At 48.5% G+C, this 23,167-nt stretch overlaps 1 protein-coding gene across 13 annotated transcripts in view; it reads left to right on the plus strand.

The window, feature by feature from the left end:
- Nucleotides 1–8,616: 8,616 nt before the first annotated feature.
- Nucleotides 8,617–23,167, plus strand: part of MVB12B (multivesicular body subunit 12B) — a 102,169-nt gene continuing 87,618 nt past the window's right edge. For 6 of the 13 annotated variants that reach the window (XM_043498585.1, XM_043498591.1, XM_043498587.1 and 3 more), the window contains exons 1-2: nt 8,617–8,721; nt 20,874–20,996. In XM_043498585.1, the coding sequence (XP_043354520.1) occupies nt 8,632–8,721; nt 20,874–20,996 (213 nt within the window). In that variant the 5' untranslated portion in view covers nt 8,617–8,631. Of the gene's footprint in view, nt 8,722–9,176; nt 9,398–9,599; nt 9,757–10,121; nt 10,664–10,706; nt 10,837–16,602; nt 16,745–20,484; nt 20,674–20,873; nt 20,997–23,167 lie in introns of those variants that run through there. The other 7 variants (XM_038374344.2, XM_043498590.1, XM_038374340.2 and 4 more) reach the window with 7 other exon arrangements.

Consider the following 23,167-nt stretch of genomic DNA (forward strand, 5'->3'; position numbering starts at 1 on the left):
CTCCAAGTAGTGCAATAGCAGGGACGCCGCTCTGCACATCACTCGTCCCAGCCCAGGATCTTGCAGCACACTGGCCACGGCCATGGCGACACTTGCCAGGGTACAGAAGTGCAGCTGTACCATTGTGAGCTCCCTAGTGGAGCCCTCTACGCCCGTGGGAGAGAGCTCTCCTGTCAATTTAACGAATCCACCTTCAATGAGCCGCGGCAACTACGCCAGGGGAGAAGCTCTCCTACCCACATAGCGCTGTCCACCCCGGCACTTAGGGCAGTGCAACTTACGTCACTCAGCGAGTGGCTTGTTCCCAGCCCTGTGCGACATAAGATCTACTGATGTAAGCTGTAGTGTAGATATAGCCAAAGTAACACACTAATTAAACTTCATGGCCTCCTGCTGAGTAGATGTTGTCAGACCTATATTACAAATGGGGAAACTGAGGTTTGGGGTGTGGAAGAGATTTGTAATTACAGTACTTGATGGCTGTGCTGAGAATGAAACACAGGAGCCCAAGCTATCAGCCATGTATTCTAACCACTAGACGACACAGTAAGAAACAACGTTAAATTGACTGAAACCCAGGGTGCCAAGATGCCGCTTCACTCACTCCTTACCAGCAGAGGGCTCTTGGAAAAGTGTGGTGAGAATTGCGCTGTGCACGGTAACTAGGTCACTAGGTGCGAGCTAGGCGCGAGAGGTGAGGTGAGAATGCAGAGGCAGACTTCACTCCGTTTCTTTTAACAGGTTTCTTTAAAGCTGGTTTAAGTCCAACTCTTAATTCCTGTTATTAGAGGAAAATGCCAAGGCAGACCCCACACTCACTGCTGCTCTGACACCCATCCATTAGCTAGGAGTTTTCGCAGAAAGAGCCTGGGGCCAGATTCTCAGCTGGTTTAAATCAGCGTAGCTTCAGTGTAGCTATGCCGCTTTAACCTAGCTGAGGGCTGGCCTAGCTGCGAAGCACAAAAAATTATAGCAAGCCAAAAACTAACCATAAGTGTTGTTTTTCAACAATAAGCCATTGGCTTAGCTGAAAGTTACAAATGGCTTCTGAAACAAGAACAAAAAACTAAGGCGGAGTAGACAACAAAAATAAAATGGACTAGACAACAAAATCATTTTGCATCCAGAATGCAGAGGAATCTGGTCAGTGGTTGGATGACTGTCAACCAGAAGTAAATTCCAATAAATTTCTCAACAGAGGGAACCCTTGAAATGTAGCTGCTCCCCTGCTGTGTATTGCTCTAATCAAGAGCATTGTAATGCTCCCTCTTCCCTCTGACTTCCTTAGTCACCTACCTCCCAAAGCAATTGCCGTGGGAATCCCAGGGGAGAGCAGGTGTCTGCTGGAGACATGGAGTTTCTTGGGCTGTGGTGCAATGTCTATGAATATTCTTTTAAAATTAAATCTCTCTGACTCTATCATCTGCTTTTTACAGGAAAAAACCCCCATTAGTTTAACGTATTCCCCATCATGTGTATTAGATTTAATCTTCTAAGAGGGCAATGTAGTGTCCTAGGTTACTGGAAGCTCTGAACATCAATGCAGTAAGATTCAGTATTAAAGTAATTGTCAGGTTTGCTAGACACATAGCAGTAAACACTGAATTGACATCTACAAGCACCCACTAAACTTCCCAAGACCCCTTTCACTGTGCAACAGGCACTCGTTACATTCGGAGATAGATTCAGTGGGTGAGATCTCATCCTTGGTTGTCCCAGAGTGCTGGTCAGGAATCTAGAGGAGATCTTTCCTGGATGTTACAAGTAACACATCTAATTCAGCAGCATTTCTAAAATGGTTTCCATCACAATAGCATCTAGGTGCTGATACATGATAGCGAACCCCAGTGAAATTCCAATAACTTCTGCACTTCCCTTGTTCTACCCATTGGCTTCTGTCTTCCCATAAGGAATAATTGAGGGAAATGTGTGTATATGTCATTAGCAGCAACACCATTTTCACTGTTAGCAGTGCCTAAAGTCAGAGTTTGTGCAGCGGATGCAAAGGGACCATTTCATCTATCTTTCAGAAGCACAATTTAAAGTAGAACATACAAGGAAAACAGTAGCTTGAAAGGAGACACTTTGCTATGCAAAGCTAAATAATAGCAGGTTAAGCATGTGCTGAAGTCAGTTGAAACACAGGACAGCACCTGAAGCTCAACCTGCAGCAGTTTCCGCTTGAAACCAGACACTAAGTTCTTCTTTGTTTTGTTTTGGTACAAAACATAAAGGCAGACTTGGAAAACTGAGAAATGCTGCAGCATCTCATCACACAAATGAAATTGGCTTGGAAGGCAAGTGAGTTCCTGCACACCAGAAAAGAGTGACGCAGTGTCCTGGCATTACAACTCTGAGCGAATGCATGACTCTGTCTTCTGTTCCAGCTTGTTTTTTACAGTATTTCTCCCACAAACTGGGATCATTTGTGAAGCTGAATCTCGGCATTTTCACCTGCTGTGGCCAGATGAGCGCTGCGTCCCACTAGGAGTCACAGAGACTCCGTGTACCTGGAGCAGCTGCCGGCAAACTGCCCCTCCCCCTGGCCAGTACAGTATCTACCTACCCTGGCATTTATCAAATGGGCCAGAGCTACAAATGACCTCATCCCGAGCAGTGTAGTGAGTCTCGCGTTGAGGTTCAGCCCAGCTCTATTTATAATAAATTGACTAATCGTATTTCATCCATTCTCTGCTGAAACTATAGGAACCCACAATGTTCGCAGGTCTTGCTCTGGGGGCTCTCCCAGGGGTTTCCTGAGAACAGACAGACCAACACTTTATTTTTAGAAGCTGCCTGAAATGTAAACGTGGCGGCTCATTGTTACCAGGGGAGCGTTTCCTGTCCTGGATGTTATTCCACCCTGCCAGCTATTTCGCCTCTTTGTGGAGCTGCTCCCCGGGCGGAGGCACACGAGGCATGTGCTGTCAATACCATGCTATTGTGAACTCCTATTCTGCGTGCAAGGGCCCCTGGCACATCCACTCTTCCTGTGAGGAACAGGGGTAACCTGCCAAGGAGAGCCAGGGCCTGGAGCATGGAGCTGCCATGGCAAGGTCAGGGGAAGGACATGTATACAGCTTACAGCCCTCGCCCTGCCCTGGGAGGACTGGGAGAGCCTCTCTGGGGATCTATGCCATGCACTCCACCTTCCTGTGGATTCTCAAGCATGTGTGTTTGTGCACAGGGAAGCCATATGTCCAACACACAGTGCCTGCCCCATAGCATAGGGCCCATGTCATCTGTACCCATAGCTGTGTGGATTCTCCAAGCTCCCCACCGCACGTTTCCTACCCAGCAATGGCTACAAGACCCGTCTCCAGAGACTGACCTTCCTTCCTCCCTGTTCAGAGGGGTCTCACTAGCAGCACTGACCCCAGCTGTAAGGGCCCTGGTATAACCTGTTCTTTCCTGTATTTCTCCTGGGGGAAACCCCAATACCATGATTTTAACATAAAACCCTCCCTTTGCCCAGGAGGCTGCAGGCTGGATAGCCCCTACAGAGACAGGATCATTCTCCTCTTTGAGCGCAATCAAAGCGGAGATTCTGCTAGGGATTCTGCTGGATTCATTGGCTTGTAAAAACGTTGTCACAGGTTGAGACTATTTATTTATTTTAGAATGTTTCACCCTCTGTCAGTAACCAAACCCTATTGTATTTGCACAGCATGTCTGTGGGTGGCCTGCCCTGGCTGCAGACTCCGATTGGCACAGCCTACTCTCCCCAAAGGGCCATCCCACGGGTCATTTTATTTATCACCTCCCTTGTTCTGCCATGCCTTGAGAGTGCTTGCCCCATCCTGAAGCACAGCTGCTGCCTTTTTATGTCTTGATGTGTTTTACCAGTTCAAATTATGAAAATAGCACACACGACACTGCAGAATGTGCTGTGCAGTCTAAGGAGTGGGAGCTGTAGGACTGGTGACTGGCTTGCCCCTTTCTCATAAACAGCAGTCTGGACACACAATTAGTACATTCATTGCTTTGGAGAATTCTTCTGAAAGTTTAAAATCTAGGTGCCCTTCAAATCAGGTGGAGAGGAAACCAGTCTCACTCAGTCACAAATCCCAGCATCACAGCCAACAAGGAACAGAAATTCTCCAAGCCAACATGTTTTTGTGAAAAATTCCCAGAAGACGCTGGTAATCTGCACACAAGTTTGATAAAATCCAGTTGATTGCAGCATTGGTGTGTTGCACAAATGTGGTTTGAGTAAAAGGAAATAAGTTAATGTACTTAGAAAAGGGAATATGTAAAAGTACAATGGAAACATAATATGTATACCTGCATTCATTTACGCACATGAGTAACTTTAAGCACAAGTCGTCTCATTGAACTCCATGGGACTGCTCATGTGCCTAAAATTACTAAAATGTGCAAGTGTTTGCAGATTAAGGGCCTGGGATTATGCAGTATGAAAGGGCACTATAGCTCCTTCTCCATAACCTAATAATCTGCAACAGATTAAAGGTCTCCAGCCCTGCGAGTGTTCTTGGGTGTTCACTGTCACCACCCTGAGCAGCTCAGGGCTCCATATGCCCCAGCAGAAACAGTTGCTTTTCCTGGGCTTGCAATATTCTCTTTAGGCAATGGCTACACTACAGAGTTTACCGTTTCCATGAGTATAATGCCAGAGAGCAAGTAACTAAGCTGTTCTTGTGTTCCACTACAGGCTCATGACCACCACCTACTCCCTTTGGAAAAGTGTTATTGCAGGTCATGTAGAAACATACACCCGAATACATCTTGGAAGATTTTCTGGATACTAAGCAGCAATTAGACTCTTCCTCTGGAATCAATTGATTTCACACTGCTAGGGTGGGCAGGGAGGGTCTTATTGAAACGCTGAGTTTTTTAATATTATTACACTAAAGACTCTCTCAGTATCAGCATCTCCTTAGGGAAGCATTAACACACTGTAATGTGTACCAACTTCTCCAGTTCAGGAAATCTTTCTGTATTTGTAATAGGGCATTTGGGGCATACATTATGTATGGAGCATGTATTTCTCATTTCCACCAGGCATCATCTCTCTCTCTCTAAATTACTCTCCAAACCAAAAAATGCATTCTACTCCTCGCCACTCAAAATAATCTTCTTTAATCTTTAGGTACAGCAGCCAGTACCAGCCATTAGTGATGCACTCAGAGGAAACAAAAAAAGCATTGGTTGGACAAAGAGAATATAAGAACATAAGAATGGCCATATTGGGTCAGACCGAAGGTCCATTTAGCCCAGTATCCTGTCTTCTGACAGTGGATTTACTTAATGGCTGTCCTCATTTAAGTTATGTTTCAGGAACTTGTACAAAAGTATGTAGTGAGCCTACTGTAGTAACAAAGTTGTTTGAGTCCTAGACACTGGAAGAAAAGGTCCTACTAACATACTGAGTAAATAAAGAGCCTAGGCCTTCACCACATCAAATAAAAATAACAATTAGAAATTTATCTAGCCAGTAAGATCTAAGAGTCTTGTTGAGAGGGGAGTGTGCTGTGGCTGGAATGCATACAAGGAAGATTGTTGCTGTATCTGTTTGGAATAATGATATCGGAGAAGAGAAGATGCAGTATTTGAAGAGAGAGAGAACTAGGGAAAGAACACAAGAATGGCCATACGAGTCAGACCAAAGGTCCATCTAGCCCAGTATCCTGTCTACCGACAGAGGCCAATGCCAGGTGCCCCAGAGGGAATGACCAGAACAGGTCATCATCAAGTGATCCATCCCGTTGCCCATTCCCAGCTTCTGGCAAACAGGCTAGGGACACCATCCCTCCCCATCCTGGCTAATAGCCATTGATGGACCTATACTCCATGAATTTATCTAGTTCTTTTTGGAACCCTGTTATAATCTTGGCCTTCACAACATCCTCTGGCAAAGAGTTCCATGGGTTGACTGTGCTTTGTGTGGAAAAATACTTCCTTTTGTTTGTTTTAAACCAGCTGCCTATTAATTTAATTTGATGACCCCTAGTTCTTGTGTTATGAGAAGGAGTAAACAACACTTCCTTATTTACTTTCTTCACATCAGTCATGCTTGTATAGATCTCCATCATATATCCCCTTAGTCGTCTCTTTTCCAAGATGAAAAGTCCCAGTCTTATTTCTCTCTCCTCAAATGGCAGCTGTTCCATACCCCTAATCATTTTTGTTGCAATTTTCTGTACCTTTTTCCAATTCCAATATATCTTTTTTTGAGATGGGACAACCAGATCTGCACGCAGAATTCAAGATGAGGGCGTACCATGGATTTATATAGAGGTAATATGATACTTTCTGTTTTATTCTCTATCCCTTTCTTAATGATTCCCAACATTCTGTTCACTTTTTTGACAGCCGCTGCACATTGAGTGGATGTTTCCAGAGAACTAGCCCCAGTGACTCCAAGATCTCTTTCTGGAGTGGTAACAGCTAATTTAGACCCCATCATTTTATATGTATAGTTGGGATTATGTTTTCCAGTGTGCATTACTTTGCATTTATCAACATTGAATTTCATCTGCCATTTTGTTCTCCAGTTTTGTGAGATCCCTTTGTAGCTCTTCGCAGTCTGCCTGGGACTTAACTATCTTGAGTAGTTTTGTATCATCTGCCAATTTTGCAACCTCACTGTTTACCCCTTTTTCCAGATAGTTTATGAATATGCTGAGTAGAACTGATTGCAGTACAGCCCCTTGGGGCACACTATTTACCTCTCTTCATTCTGAAGAGGTTTCCTATCTTTTAACCAGTTGCTGGTCCTTGAAAACACCTTCCCCCTTATCTCATGACAGCTTACGTTGCTTAAGAGCCTTTGGTGAGGGACCTTATCAAAGGCTTTCTGAAATTCTAAGTACTCTGTATCCACTGGATTATTCTTGTCCGCATATTTGTTGACGCCCCTGAAAAATTCTAGGAGATTGGTGAGGCATGATCTCTCTTTACAAAAACCATGTTGGCTCTTCCCCAACAAATCATGTTCATATATATATGTCTGATAATTCTGTTCTTTACTATAGTTTCAACGAGTTTGTCTGGTACTGAAGTCAGGCTTACAGACCTGTCATTGCAGGGATCACCTCTGGAGCCCTTTTTTAAAAATTGGCATCACATTAGCTATCCTCCAGTCATCTAGTACAGAAGCTGATTTAAATGATAGGTTGCATAACACAGTAATTCTGCAATTTCACATTTGAGTTCCTTCAGAACTCTTGGGTGAACACCATCTGGTCCTGGTGACTTATTACTGTTTAGTTTATCAATTTGTTCCAAAACCACCTCTAGCGACACCTCAATCTGGGACATTTCCTCAGATTTGTCACCTAAAAAGAATGGCTCAGGTGTGGGAATCTTCCTCACATCCTCAGCCATGAAGAACGTTACAAAGAATTAATTTAGCTTCTCCGCAATGGCCTTGTTGTCCTTGAGTGCTCCGTTAGCATCTCAATCGTCCAGTAACCCCACAGGTTGTTTAGAGGGCTTCCTGCTTCTGATGCACTTAAAACAATTTTTGCTATTACTTTTTGAATCTTTGGCTAACTGTTCTTCAGATTCTTTTTTGGTCTTCCCAAGTATATTTTTTACACTTCATTTGCCAGAGTTTATGCTCCTTTCTATTTTCCTCACTAGGATTTAACTTCCACTTTTTAAAGGATACCTTTTTGCCTCTCACTGCTTCTTTTACTTTGTTGTTTAGCCACGGTGGCAGTTTTTTGGTTCTCTTACTGTGTTTTTGAATTTGGGGTATATATTTAAGTTGAGCCTCTATTTTGGTGTCTTTAAAAAATTTCCATTCAGCTTGCAAGGATTTCACTTTGGCACGGTACTTTTTAATTTCTGTTTAACTAACTTCCTCATTTTTGTGTAGTTCCCCTTTCTATAATTAAATGCTACATGGTGGGCTGCTGTGCTGTTTCTGCCCCTTCCCCCCACAGGGCAATTAAATTTAATTGTATTATGGTCACTATTACCAAGCGGTTCCACTATAATCACCTCTTGGACCAGATCCCGTGACCCATACAAAAAACGTTCAAAAATACCTTGGTATTATCACTGTTCAGACACTGCCGTCTGTTGAGCTTTGTCACTGGTGAACAACCACAAAGGTAGTAACACGGGTAGCACAAAGGACTGGTCCCAATGCAACAGAGCTGTGCCCCGTGGTAATAAGAAGACCATGAACATTAGTTGCTCTTGTGGTATATTGTGTTTATACTGTTCACAGGACCACAATCATAATTGTCATTTTTCTACAGCAGCTTTCATCCAAGCATCTCAAATACTGTACACACACTAAAGAATTAAACCTCACAGGACCTCTGCAAGGTGATCTTATCATAGCTATGTTAAAGGTAGAGAACCGAGTCAGACATGCTCATACAGCAGTCACAGAAGTGGGAACAGAACCCAGGAGCTCTGCTGAGTCCCAGCACCAGACTGCGGCACAGTTGGAGCAGATCAGTTATTAACCTCAACACCCCAAACTACATTTTGGGCTATAAAGAGCCGTTGATTGGCTGAGCTGGATGCCCATCTGTAGCAGAAACCAATCAGATGCAAAAGTGAGGGCAGAGAAACCTATCAGCGAAAAGGAGGCGAGGGTTATTTAGCTACTCCCAAGGCAGGTTAGACACACAGAGAGGTTACAGAGCTGTAATGAAAAGGAGTAACTTAAAAAGGATTTTAAAAAACGGAACTAGCTCTCTAGGTGAGAAAAGATCAGAATATAAAGGGCCACCTGACAGGGTGAGTTAGAGCAGACACATTAGGAGCAAAATAAATCAGAGGGGGGAAATCAGGATTATTTGATCCTGAGCAATGCAATTAAGACTAGACTATCAGATACGGAGGACCAGCCCGTAACAATAGGGAAGCCGCACAATGTGATGAGCTACCGGCTCAGGCAGCGTTTCTTGGCCTTGTAAGGGGAGAGTATGGACAGAACTGGCTGGTGGCGTCCCACTGAGGGCATCTTTCTCCTAAAACTGGCTGAGGCCCAGTCTGCCTGGATGGCCCGGTAGCTTCCTGTAGCCACCGTACCCAGGGCAGGGGTGGGTTGTGTGCAGGTTTCATTAAGGTGGGGTCAGCCGGGCCGCCCACACCCCTACAGTTAGGTGTGAAAGCTTTGCAGCATGGGGGCCCGCTGGGTTTGCCATACAGCTTCCTTCCGGGTCTGCCCTCCTGCTTCTCCTAGCAGTAAACAAGCCATGCTTCAGAGAAGGAAACGGCAGCCGTCTTGCATTTAGGCGTTATGTCAAGGATGTTGCTTTTCGTGTCATTGAAAGAAGCACTGCTCCGGCCCCGGCCGCGCTGGCGCTCCTAGAACAGGACCGATCGCCAGCCCCGGCTGCCCCCTCGCCACTCGCCACTCGCGCTCTTTGCAGTGGAGGCCGCTCGGCTGCTGCAAGCGGGCTCGTCTCGGGTAAGTCTCCGTGTGGCCCCGGCCGAGGAAGGGGACCGGGAGCCGGGCCGGGCGCCGAGACCCGGGGGCGGGGGGGGCGGCGGGCGGGCGGGGGGCGGGGTGGGGGGCGGGCGGCGGCTCCCAGCCTGTGTCAGCCGCGCCGGCTCCCGCCGCCCCAGAGCCCAGAGCTCCCGCCGGCCGGGGCCGGGGCCGGGCCGGGGCCGGGGGGCCGCGCTCCCGCCGGGTAAGGCACCGCCGCTGGGCTCCGGCCCGGCGCCTCCTCCCCGCTCCGCCGGGCCGCGCCGCGCCGGGCGATGAGACGCTGCTTCTGCCTGCGACGGGGCAGACGCGACCGGCCGCCGCCCGCCGCTCGGGCAACAGTTAAGTGTCGCCGGCCCGGCCCGGCCCGGCCCGCCCCGCCCCGCCCCGCGGCCCCCGCCCCGCTTCTCCGCCTGCTTCGCCCGGCCGGGGCCAGCCCATCGCCGTGGGCACAGGGCTGCTTTGTCTGGGGCCGCGCCCCAGGGCAGGTTTCCCCAGCCTGGGCAGAATCCGCGGGCGCCGGGCCGGGCCCCGCTTGCGTCCTCCCCCGGGCGCTGAGCTGCTGAGCCGAGGTGGGTCTGCGGCCAGGGGAGGCCGGCTCGAGCGGCCTGGCTTTGTCCTTCTCCCTTCCGCCAAAACGCCCCGCGCCCCCAAAGGCTGCTCTGGCAAACAGCGGAGTGAAGAAAAGCTCCCAGGCAAGGCACAGAAACCTTACAGGGTTACTCAAGAACAAATACTTCCCCGGGCGCCTTCCGGCTTTTATGTTCGCCTCTGCCGTTGTGTTCACTCGCTCACAGCCACGATTGGCAGTGGGGGGCTTGCCTGCCTTGACTGTGCCTCTCTGCCTGCACCACAAAGAGCGACGATGATTTTCCACTTTGCCCCTGTCCTGGCCACCATTTTCCTGGCTGAGGGTTGAGAAGAAGCCCCTCCGCCCCTCTCACTGCCCACCTGCAAGCTGTTGCTGACCCAAGTCAGGGGCTTGCAGTCTGTGGAGCCTTGGGGTACAATCCTGCATTCTGCAAACGCTTCTGCCGACGCTTAATTAGATACCCGACTTGTCCCATGGTCTTATTTCTGGCCTTCTGAGGGACCACGTGCACCAAGGGAGACCAAACAGTGAGTTCACTGAGCTCCCCAAAGTCATGGTCAATTTCTCACTTTGGACTGGGTGCTCTTTGGTGCTGGCAACAGGATTCATTGTCGCTGGGTGTGCGTTGGCATTGTGTTCTGGAGGAGAGCCTCTAAGTAAGTGCAGCACCCAACCACATGTGTAGATAAACTAAGTTATTTGATCTGCTGGGTCAGTTGCAATAGTAGCTCCAATAATCTGCAAGATGATCTAGAGTCCTGGCGACCTTGGCCTGCTGATTCGTCCATGGGAAGTTAGTGGATTTTGCGGTGAAAGCGCCGCATGTGAGGTGAAGTGTTTTGCTGCAGGTGTTTACACCTTATTATTTCTTGATTTCTGATTTTCCCCCTCCCCAGTTCTCAGGGGTCTCTCCCCAGCCAAGCTGATAACGTGCATTTCCTCCTCCTGGAACATGGGCTGGGCAATGGCATCGATGACTGGCAGCTTTATTTATTCACCTCCAACTTACATCACTGGAACTTGTGCATTTCTGCTCTGGTGTTTGGGAAGGTTCACCCAGCTTCACTCAACCTTATCATGTGTTAGGCTCTGTCTAGACTAGGATTTAAAGATGTGGTATTGGGTCAGGCCAGCGAACATGATCTAATTTACACTTTCTGAAAGGCTAGGTCTATCCTTCAGTTAAACCTGTAAAGCTCTGTCGATCAGGGGAGTGATTTCTTTTTATTAATACAGCTATGTTTGTATAAGCCTTAGCGTGGATGTAGTTGTGCCAGTATAACTGTCCTTACACTCATCTAGCTAATGCCAATTCCCTGACCCAGTATAACCATGTCCACACTTGGGGCAGCTTTGCGTGTTCAGCTATACTGGCCTAACAATACCCACAAAACCCTCTAAATGTAGACAAGACCTAACGCTCTTGTCAAGACAAGGCAAATTGTACTTCAGCAGGTGCCAAAGTAATCAAGGTAAAATCTAACTGTCTGCCGAAAATTCTCCCCTGTCATAAAACTGGCTGAGAGTATTAAGCAGCTGCTACATGAGGCCCCAGATGTGGCTGCGTTTTGGTGGTGGGTGAAGGGATCGTGAATGTGTATCAGTTTGTAGTGCTTTGCAAACCACTTTGTGCTGAGAGTTGCTATGTAAATGTAAAAGTGCTATTCATAGCTACAGCTTTTTAGAATGAACTTGCAAACAATCTTCCAATGGTATTTAAATTAAGGCTACAGTAATGTCTATCTCCATAGACTTTGTAGCTTTATTTTTCCTTTGGTACGGGAAGTTAGTAAGAGGTTTTAATTTTTCAGTTTAATCTTTGCTGAATGTCATTCTGCCTCTTTGGTAACAAGTTAATGTCAGAAGTGCAGCGCATGTGGTTGAAGGAGGAAATGATAAACTTGTCCTCCCTGCCATTCAGCTTTAGAGCTGCGTTGGTTTCTCATGACGTGTTGTGCATCTACCAAGTAGATGATCAGATCTGCTCCACTCTCACACCATTTGTTCTTTAAATTGTCTGTTTTTGAATTTGTAAAACTTTGGTTTTCTAGGTTACCTTAGTGTTCCATTTTTTAAAGTAACACAAATTCGCCATTAGAGTATGCAAGTAGGTTTGTCCTGTGCTCTAGTGTTCTTGTGCCTGTGGTCAGGGCGTATTAATGAAATACTTGAAATGGACAATAAATCTATTATAAATATACGTGTAGAGTAAAGCAATACAAGTGAAGATGACATACGATGAAAATAAGGTGGGAGAGAAAGGTAGGGAAGGAGAAAGGGAAAGAGTGTGTTTATAAAGATATAAACACAAGGGATTAAGATACCAGGCAGAAGGGGAGCTCTGTATATCTGTTGATCTGTGACCTAAGGCAAGTTAGCAAAGGCTGTGAAATGAAGTCTTATGGGAGAGGCTAGGATAAAAAGAACTAGCCACCAGAACTGTGACCTGGTTGGACGATGTAACTTGTTTCAAAAATGAGCACTGTTAGCAACACCCTCAAGGATCTTGGGTTTTTCAAGAAACTCAGAAGACTCTTTTGAAGGAATCTAAGGTACTGGAACATGTTACCTGAAAGCACTCTGCTTCTTCCAGTTGAGAGGAATATTTTTATAGGCAGATAAAGGCTCTCAGTTAAAGTCCACAGGTCCCATGAATAGAGTTAGTATCTCCCGGATTGTGTGCTCCTCAGCCCCGGTGATCAGCAGTGTTCTCTCCAAAGATGGACCCAGAGCTAAAAACTCCTAAATATTGCATGTGCATTTGTAGAAAGGGGTCAAAAGATCCTCCAACTCGGGATCCTATTTCAGTTTGGGTGACCTTTGCCTGAATGCTTGTTTGATATTCATCCTTTTGAAATATTCTGTCCTGATAAACCTTCTGCTATTGGCCCCCAGCCTCCCTCTCTTCACTGTTGTGTTGACCACTCTTAAGGCTGAAGATACAGAATGGGATATACCAGGATCAAGCTGTGGGCTACTTTGTCCATTTTCTTTTAAAAGGCCAGCAGTCGATTGGCTCAGAGCCCAGTGCCACGGGAAGTCCAGCCCAGCTGATTAATGTCGTGTCCACAGGTAAAACCTCTGACATCTTGACCCTTTGCTGATTTGTGGTTGGGAAGTCCCAAGGTTGATCTCTGCTGCATGGCCCCATAGAGCACTGCCAGAAAAGCTATCTGCAGCAGGATGGAGCTGAAACACTGGTTAGAGTCCTCTAGCCGTGACAAAGGGTAACATAGGGGCAATGATGAGGTTTTCAGAGGTTATTGCGAGTCTCTCCTAAAGGATCAGGCTCTTCCTCTTCCACCCCCCTGCAGCTTTGGGGAGCTCTCAGAACGTGGGGTACTGTTTGGGTTACTGGAGAACTCACCACAAGGCAGTGGTAGGAGCATGTTTCCAGTGAAGGGATGGTCAGGCTGACTCTGATGAGTTGAACCCTGTGGGGAGAGAGCTCGCACTAAGCAACCAGCAAGAAGCAGTCGGGCTCCTTATTATAGTGATGGATCAGGGTGGCAGTGCTTGCATTTCCTGGGAGAATATAGGCGTTCGCCCGTGCTGCGTCCGCTCCGCAGTGTGGGAGCCTGACTCCTCTGTGCCACGATGACCACAAGGAAAATTAAGAATTGGCTTATTTATAACAATGCGCGACCCTGCTCAGGGTGAGCTGCTGATGCAAATAGAGAAACCCTCCTTCCCTCCCTAGCGTGTGATGTGGAGATCTCAGGGAAGAACTTGTCTACTTCTCCCCATCTATCTATGTGCCTCCCTCCACGCTCTCCTTTGTATGGGGAATATCTTCTACTCCTCCAAATCCCTCCTCAAGACCCATCTCTGCTGTGATGCTGACAAGAGACTGGCCAGCAAATAATAGCCAGCTTGAAGGCCAGTCGGGGATGGTCATTCTGGACTTATTAAATAATAAAACCAGCACTATGAACAATGTCTATCAAAAGCGTATTCTCCCAGCCTGGGCCCGTTGCTTGTCGACCTAGATTTTGAGCTTTCCAGGCAGGGACGAGTCCTCCTGTGCAGTGGGCCGTGCCTAGAGGGACGGTGCTACTGGAGTGCAAGGGATGGTGAGTGGACTCTTTGGCCGGCAAATTCCCTCTCCCTCCTTCCCTAATGAGCAGTGCCCACAGCAGTGATTTGAATCTGTCCTAGAGCTCGGCGTCTTCGGTCTCCCAGCCAACACGGACTGGATGTGCACAGGGCATTTGGACTGACCTAAAGGGAGAATGCTTCCAGCTAAGGGGAAAACAATCTCTTAATTGATTTGATCTGTTCCCAAAGCGACCCTGCTCAGGATGGAGTTGGGGTGGGGGGCCTATCCATACAGAATTATACAAATGCTGAGGGTATCAAATGGGATTATAAAATGCAGCCTCCCGATCAGCTGGTTTGAGTTCTCAGCTGCAGTGCGTCTAGCCAGGACTACAGGTCAGCCTTGCACTGTTTAAAGAGAAACTCACTGTAATAACAAGCTGTCTAATAGAAGTATTTGCATAATCCTCCATCTTTATTCAATCCATTCTTTTATTGTTAAGGAAAAAATCACGAGTTCAGACACATGAAGGTAAAGCAAGCAAACTTCATTAATGCCCCCCAGGGAGGAATGAAGTGTAACCAATTGTGTTTGCCCAGCCAGGGTCTCCTCTGTGACCTGTGTAAAGTTCACAAAAATATTTATCTCCATTCCCAGTGGACATCCTCCCCATCCATACCCATTCCAGGCGCATCCCAAGACCATCCCCAAGATGAGAAATTGCCCTAAATAGGCAACCTGCAGCCCAACAGAGTTGTCTGAATAATCCTTGTTCTTCTGTGATGTGGCACTGTAGCTATGCGGCCCTGGTAGCAGAGTACAGGACTGCAGCTAGGTCTGATCGCAGCACACGTGCTGGGCAAGAGAGAGGCTCCCGCTCCATGCTCGTAGGATGTGAGCCAGGGTTTGGCAGCAGAGCTGTAGGAGCTGCGCTAGGCGCAGTGTGTGACAGCCAAACCCCGCCCCGGAGCACTAGCCCGTCTAAGGGTGCAGCCCTAGCCCTCGGTGGGATAAGGTCTGCAGAGCTGGAATGCTTCCCAGAGCAGCTGGGTCTTCAGGAGGCTTGGGATGGAGGGAAGGCTGGAAGTGTAGCGCACACTGATTGGCAGCCCGTGGTGGGCCTGTGGGTGCTGTGAAAGACAGCACGAAGGCAGGGGAATTTCTAAGATCACCCCCTTCCCCGAGGTGATCCCCCTCAGCCTCATGTGAAGCCAACACATCCCCCTGGTTGTACAGCACCTTGCACAATGGAGCCCTGTTTGCGGCCAAATGCACATCTAGTCCCTGTTGGCTCAAGGAGCCAGGGCCCGAGTCTATGCAGTCCTTCTCCCAGGGGAGCAGGATCAGGCCCGTATCGTTACGCACAGGTCTAACCCAGTTTGGGTATGCTTCCCCTGGATAATTGTTGGAGCCTGTTTGCCAGGTTACAGTGCCATGTCCTCATTGGCTGTGTCACGGGGGAGCCTGGCTAGAAGGGAATGTGTCGAGGTGGCCACGCTGTGCTGCTCCACCAGGAATAGGAGTCAAGCTCTGACCTTCCTTCGACTGCGTGCGTACATCTCCCACGCCCCCTGAGACAGTGTCACATCTGTGACTCAGCCCTGCAGCCTCCATCTCCTGCCATCTCAAAGGAGAAAGGCCTGATTTCTTTAGCTCTTAACCTCTGCTGTTACCCGTACAAAAAGGCTTTGTGTGAGCAGTGACAAATAAGGATTGATGCTGTTTCCTGCTCTCTACCCACCATGCTGTGAGTCAGACACTCACAAAACAGCTTTGTGCTTTTGCTACACGGCACCTCATTGACAAAGGCACCTTTCCCCCTTAAATTGAGGGCAGATTCATGTCAGCCTTAATGGAATGAGAAGTGCATTTTTATTGAGCTACACCCCAAGGTATATACAGAAGCTCTTGTGTGTGTCTGTGGCTCTCTCCAGACACTGAGCACGGATCTGTGACTTGTTCTAAGGGTTGCAGAAACCCACTGGGATGACACTTACAAGTCAGACAAAGGGCTGCTAAATTCTAGGGTGACAGGTCCCGAAGGAAAACCCAGTTCACGGATGCTCCAGCAAGTGTCTGTTCAGTGCAGCATGGTCCATACCACTGTGGCCGCAGCACTGCCAATGTCCCGGTGGAGAGAAGGCCAGAGAAATACTGGTGTTTAGAATCCCTGGGCATCTTTCCCACTATGCAAAGTCCCCAGGCCTCTGGATGATTCCCCATAATTATTTCCCCTGCAGAGTCCTCTGAGCTGCGCACCATTCCCCAGTGCTCTGGTGTAGAGGAGGGGCAGGGATCTTTGATGCTGTTGTTGTTTCTTTTGGGAGACGCTTGGATTCTCTGACAGGGCCAGTCTGAGCAGTCAGGCAGCAGCCTCGCCGTTGAGCCAGCATGCTCCTAGGCAGAGGGCGCTGGACGGGACTTTCATGAAGCCCATTCCTGGGGCTATCAAGGGGGCTCCTCATTGAGGCTGAGCACCCAGCCTGTGCTGTCCAAGAGTGAGTGAGTTCAAAGTCCTGTTCTCTGCTCCTCGGTGCAATGTTTTTTCCTCTGCTGGGGACCCGGCTCCTGTGGCCAACCGGCAGAGGCAGATACTTAGAACTGCCCCTTCCCAACGAGGCCTGGAGCTGCCAGGTTCTCAGCAGAAAGACATTGGGAGAGTTGGTGCCCGGATCCCATGACGTCCAATCCCATTTGGGTGAGTTGGGCTTTCAGTGGATTCCAAGACCAGCTATACAGCGCAATGGCTTAATAGCTTTGGCTAGTCGGGTCTGGGCTGTGGGACTGCAGCCATTTGCCTTTATACTGTGCTCTCTGTATCCTCCTTTACCCTGCTCCCACTGCTGAGCTTCGTGCCTGGCAAGCATCCTGCGATACCAAAACCACACCACAGCATTACGTGTGCCTTTGAAGAAGTGGTCCCTCCTTTACATGTGTAGGAAGCTGGAACTTCATGTTTTCTGTTAAACTGTGATCTCCTGAGGTCCGGCAGCTGCTGGCAATGTCCATAGCAAAATAACTCTATGTGGGGAGACTTGAGGGCTACCAATAAGCAGAAGTGTATTTTTGATCCTGGGTGCAATAAAACAAGCATTTTCAGTCAGTGACTGAGAGTGAAGACTCGGGAGACTACACAAATTGTTCATGAGGCACACCAGAAAAAGTTCAGCTCCACCAGAAACCATGATTACAAGGAGCCCTGGTAATTCTGGAATTGCATGGGAAATTTGCTTCTCCTTAGATGCTCACAGCTGACGAGGAGTTTATTTTCTGTTTTAAAAAAAATTCTGTTCATGTTTTTCACTAACTCTCATAGACTACATCAGTATTCCATCTGCGCAGCTGCTTCTCACTAAACCTTTAGTTCCATGGGAACCCAAAACTGCAGTTCAGGGATAAACAGCATCCGGGGCCAGCATCGCCCTGTAATTCTTGAGGTTAAAGAGCTGCAGGCGGCTTGAGCTACATTTCTGTGTGAGCCAGTTAGACAATGCTGAGGAACTCCGCTAGACACAGAAAGAAAGCAAGCCGTCTGGGATGGGGGGAAGTGGTGACCCTTCCGTGCCCTTCTCTAAAAGGGGCACTGAGACGGGCTGAGTGAAATGAGCCAGCGTAACTCAGAAGTGTGGAGGGTTCTGATGACACACTGCATCTCCTGACTTCTGTGCATTTAAAATCTCAAGCTAAATGTTGTGCAAGCTTGGAGGGAGGCGAGGGGATGCAATGGTGATGTGGCTGAACTCTTTAGTTCAGGGGTAGAGCTGGCTGGAAACTGGGGAACGTTTTCAGAAAGGTTCACAGAAATTTTCTGTTTTTTTCAACAGTCCCCCCGCCCCCCTGCAATTTGTCAGGTTTTGGTTTTTCATTGAAAAGCGAGAAAGTTTCAAAAGAAATGACAGTTTTTATGCAAAACTGTCCATTTCGGGAAAGTCCATCTGTGCTTAAATCATTGTGCTGTCCCTGTGCCGTGTGACCAGGCAGGCTTTCCCCAGCTCTGTAGTGCAGTATTACAAAACATACCAGCTCCCCTCCTTGGGGCCAGCTGGTCTTCGGAGGCGGGATGGGATTGTGGCATGGTTTGCAGCTGCGTGACTCCTGGGTTGGTGTGTTAGAGAGGCTGTGAGGTTCTGAGGAGGAGAAGCTGCTTCAGGCAAATTGCATGCACGGACAGGCTACTGGTTTGTTAGCTGCCTAGAGGAAATGGCTTGGGCCAAGATTTTCAAAAGCTGTGATTTTTGGACACCCAATGTGAGTCGCCAGAAAGGGATGAGTGTCCATTTTCAAAGGGCGATTGCTCAGTGCTTGCTGGAAATGAGGCCTCCCCGAATCACCAGTCACTTATGAAAATTGTGGCCTTGCTAGTTTGTGGGTTTCAAAGAAAAGGTATTGTCAGCTCCGTTCTTGTGAGCCTTCCAGGGGAGGACCACCTGTAGTGATGTCCAATCCCTTATGGGGTAGCTGCTTGGGGCAGTTGGGATGGTGTTTTCCACCAATGGAAGGAAGCAAAGGCTTTTTCATTCCAGCATTCTAGCATGTCGAGTCCTGGCACTAGTCCTGAAGGCTAAGCCTGTGTTCGCCTATTGCCAGTCCACGCTGCCACTTTGGTACCTGCCTTTGTTGTCGCGTTTGGATGCAGCAATAGCTGGTGAAACAGAAACACTTAAGCAGAATAGACACCTTTCCCCTTTGCTTAGATCACAGTCGCCATTCTGAAATCTGCTGAGGGTCTCTTTTCCTGTCGTGAACTAGGGAATATCATTATTTCTTTGAAGGACAGTGTGTGTTTACCTAAGGGACGTTAACATCAATATTTGTTACATAGCAAAAGCAATTGATGGGCATCAGTAGGTCACGAAGCTATTGTGAGCAACTTGGAAGTGTGTTTATCAGTAAATGTGTCTACACAACTCTGTGCAGATTTACATATTCTGTATTTTAATTCACATTATGCTGTGTCAGCACTGCACAGTTTATGCCTTCAGTTATGAATTGATAATTGCAAAGCATGTTGGGAGGTTGCAGTGTTTTGAACTGCAAGCAACAGCATTGGGTTTGGGTTGGTTGTTGTATATAACTAAACATGAGAAACATCTTTGCTGGAAGGTGCCGGCTGTGGGTGGGCTGCAGTCTCTCCATTCTTAGGGCTGCCTTCATTCTCCTGCGCTGATTGTGTGAAGCTGAGCAGTCTGTATGCGAAATAGAAGGGGAAAACGCTAGGGTTCAAAACGCAAATTTCTGTCTCCAGATTGCTAGAAACTTGAGTTGTCTAGAGAATGAAGGGAGCTGCAGCTCCGTTTCTTTGCATTTTCAAGAAACTAGTCCAGGTGATGAATCAGAACTCTTCCTGACACCAGTGTGGTGGCAATTGCTTCATTGACATCATAGACGGAGGCTGACTGTTGCGGTTTTGGCAGGTGGGGGTGCTACAGATATGCTGACTCTCCGTGTAGCACTGTTATGTCGGACACCAGAGCCACCTTTTATTGCCTGCAACATGACGTGGCAGTAGGAAGTATACACACCAGCACTCACCTCTGCCTGTTTTAGAAGCAATAAGTAACCAGCCCTGAAGAGGTTGGGGTTTAATTGCTGTGAAAAAGCAACGGAATGAGGTAGCTTTTTGCACAGCTTATCTGGCTTCCCAGCAGCAATGCTCTTTTACACAGTGCTGCCTTTTCATCTCTTGGCGTCGGGGTGGCTTCCTGGCGCATTCCTACCTGGAAGCAAGATAGGACTTGCCTCAACTGGCTTTCTTGGCAGGATGCCACAGGCAATGGCACCATTCCCCCAGCCTTGCCTGGACTCTGCCCCGACTAGAATTCTGTCCCAGCCCTCCCACCTACTCCTGGGACCCCCGCGCTCCGTGTGACCTGTCCGCTGACTGCTCCCTCAGGCTCTCGGGCCCACTCCCCTGCTACGCTTGGCACACCCCTCCCCTCGAAGTCACTCCAAACCCAGCTACGCTGTGTGTGCAAAAGTCTCCAGGCCATGGGCCTGTTTGCGCCTCCCTGGTGTCTCAGCTGTGTGGGACAGGCATGTCATTCTGGGTCCCAGCTGCTGTACAGCGCCTGGTACGTAGTGAACCAGGTGCCATGTAAACCAGGTCTCTAACCTGCTCTCACTAAGCAATGGAGGGAGGCAGGCTCACAGTGCAATCCTCAGCTTGTCTGCTTGTCTGATACTGAGCTGCAAGGGGGAACCTTGGAACAGAGCCATTCAAAGCAGGGGGAGGGATAGCTCAGTGGTTTGAGCATTGGCCTGCAAAACCTAGGGTTGTGAGTTCAATCCTTGAGGGGGCCATTTAGGGATCTGGGGCAAAAATTGGGGATTGTGCCTGCTTTGAGCAGGGGGTTGGACTAGATGATCTCCTGAGGTCCCTTCCAACCCTGATATTCTATGATTAAGGACTCTATGATTAAAGTAGCTTCCTTCCCCCCAGGAACGGCAGAGCCACCTGAGCCCAGTTGAATCACAGGGGTCAGTTTGCCTTTCATTGGGTGATGGGCTAAGGTTTTCTTATGGGCACTCGATGGGGACCAGCCCAGGCTAAACATTCTGGAAACAATCAAGTTAATCTCAGAAGAGGCTGTTGGTCTGAATTCCTGACTTATCAGAGAAGGCGCAGATGTAAGTTCTTATCAAAAGCAAATGCCTCTTTAAAAATCCGTGAAAGCTTGAGCACTTTAAAATGCTGAAGGTGTGTGTCGCCATAGCAGGAGCTGTTCCAGCACACATGGGGCTCTGCGGGTGGGCTATGCATGTGCTAGGTTTTCTGTCTAAGGGGCTGTGCTGCTGTGTAGCCCTTTAACTCTGCCTCCCTGTTTCAGGCACAGTCCATAATGCCTGAAGTCCGAGACCTTTCCGATGCCTTGCTGGACGTGCCAATGGATCCTATCACAGGAGTTGGAGTGGTTGCATCTCGGAACCGGGCACCAACAGGTTACGACGTAGTAAGTAGAGCTGATAATGCCTTGGCAATATTGTTAGTTTGTCCTTTTGCTTTGCAGAGAACAGTATCTCCTCCAGAGAACGGGCCGGCTGTTTGTGTGCTCACCTTGAAGAACGTGATCAGGGGTTCTTTATTTTACCAGCCTTCCTCCTCCAGGTCTTCGCTTTGGAAGTATTTTAGCAATACTTTCCATGTGCAGTCATGTTAGTGCCTCTCCTCCCCGCCATTGGCATGTCATGCGAAGCGCAAGACTTCTGTAATTACCTGGAGGAGGGCTTTCCAGAAACAGCTGGCCAAAGTGGCATGTAAATTTAATAATGCTAGTAACACCCATCTTGACGGGTTCCAAAGCACGGTACAGATTAAATCTATGTATAAATGAATCCTGTATCAGCTGTTTAACGTCACATCTCAACACGGTGCAACACGTCAGGCTGGAAAGCAAAGAATTCTACATCCAGCTGAAATTGCAGGGAGAACTTAGCCAGCAGAATGCAACCCTGCAAACTGGACTTTGGTAGGAAGCTGGGCAGCTGGTAGAGGTACTTGGGTACTGTAGTGTTGAGGCCATAGAAATATCTGCATGGCTAGACAGATGTGGGTGCTTAGCAGCTGCTTAGCCCTTAGGTCGATTGGTCAAATTGCTCTGGAACCAGAACAAGAATTTTTCCTAAGGCTAGTGACCCAAACCAGTGAAAGATTCTAACGTATTAAACTTGTATAGCTGTAAATTGCAAACGTAGCTACCCCATTAGGGCAGACCAATCGTCCATCTGTTCCCCTCCTCCTGCTCTTTCCACAGTACAGCACAGCGACCAATCAGCAGGGGCCAATTACCCACCTGGCCCCACTCGCTCCTTTTAAAGCACTGGGTTGGGGGTGAATAAAATGTAGAAGGGAAGGGCTCAGGGCAAAGTTGTTTTCCCAGAGCCAAGTGAATCCTCCTCTAAGGCAGCCCTGTGAGCGTTCTCTTCCTGTTCCAGTGTTATTTACACCAAAGTACAATAACTGGGTACCAACGAGCATCACAGCACACTTGCTGCATCTGACAGGTTAACTGGCTTGAAACAGCAGATGTAACTGATGAGCCAACGAAATGGTAAAATGCAAGGAGACAGAGAGTGCTTCTGCAGTAGAGGGGTCCAGGAGGTCTTGGGGAATATTTGGTCTGCATTTGTTTGCATGCAGCCCCTCACCATGGCTTTGAGTGGCATCTCCCTCAGTGTCTGGCTGAGCTGATGGATGGTCTAGGCAGGGCCTCGCAACTTCTGCTGCTTGGTACATAATGTATCATGCTCCCGCTCTGTGACAGCAACACAGCATCCCCTCTCTGAACCAGAGGCAAATACCCTTTCAGCCTGCCCAGCAGGAGCCCTTGTGTGCCCATCCCGATGGGAGGTGAGTGAGTTATCTGCACCACTTCCCCGAGCTCCCAGGATATCAAAATTAAAGATTACCTGGAGCGAGGCTAGCTGTGGGGATGTGGAGGGGCTGGAGTGGGGCAGTTGTGGGCTCTTGGAGGTATTTGAGCCTGAGGGATTGTCACATGCATGAGGAGTGCAATGTGCTGTGTGATTAGCCGTGTGCTGCATTCCCTGTGACTTACTGCTCAGGTCGGGCGCTTATCCAGATAGTGTGTCAGTAACAGGACTGCCGGACACTAATGCAGAGTAAAGTAAAGGAGCTAAAAACTGCTTCCTGTGGGTTCTCCAGGTGCTGTGGTGTTGTAATTGTGTTTATGGCTGTGGGTTGCTCTCCTTGGGGGCATAGGCATGAAGCTGTCGCTTCTCAAGTTTTGTCCCTTCTCTTTTGTTTAGCTGTTCTCTGACCCAGACCCAGGCAGTGGGGAAGCAGGGCAGGTCTCCTGTCTCGGTCTCTCCTGTGCTCCCTTCCAGCCTGAGGTGTGGCAGATGAGCAATCAGACTCTGTCCACAGCTCCCAGTGACCATGGGAAAGGGGATCCTAGGAGCTGCTGTGTCTGCATCCTCCCAGGTGGGGATCAGGCCCCCATTCGCTCCCTGTCTGCGCACCGTCACTTTCACAGCCGTGCTGCTCATGGCCAATGTGGAGCAGCAGAAAGTCCGGAGAAACCCCCTCAAGCCAAAGCCACAGGGGCAGCGCTCCAGCGAGTTCGGTGGGATGCCATCTGTGGCAAGAAGCCCCCCGGTCTGG

This window comes from Dermochelys coriacea, chromosome 16 (assembly GCF_009764565.3).
Source record: "Dermochelys coriacea isolate rDerCor1 chromosome 16, rDerCor1.pri.v4, whole genome shotgun sequence".
NCBI lineage: Eukaryota > Metazoa > Chordata > Testudines > Dermochelyidae > Dermochelys > Dermochelys coriacea.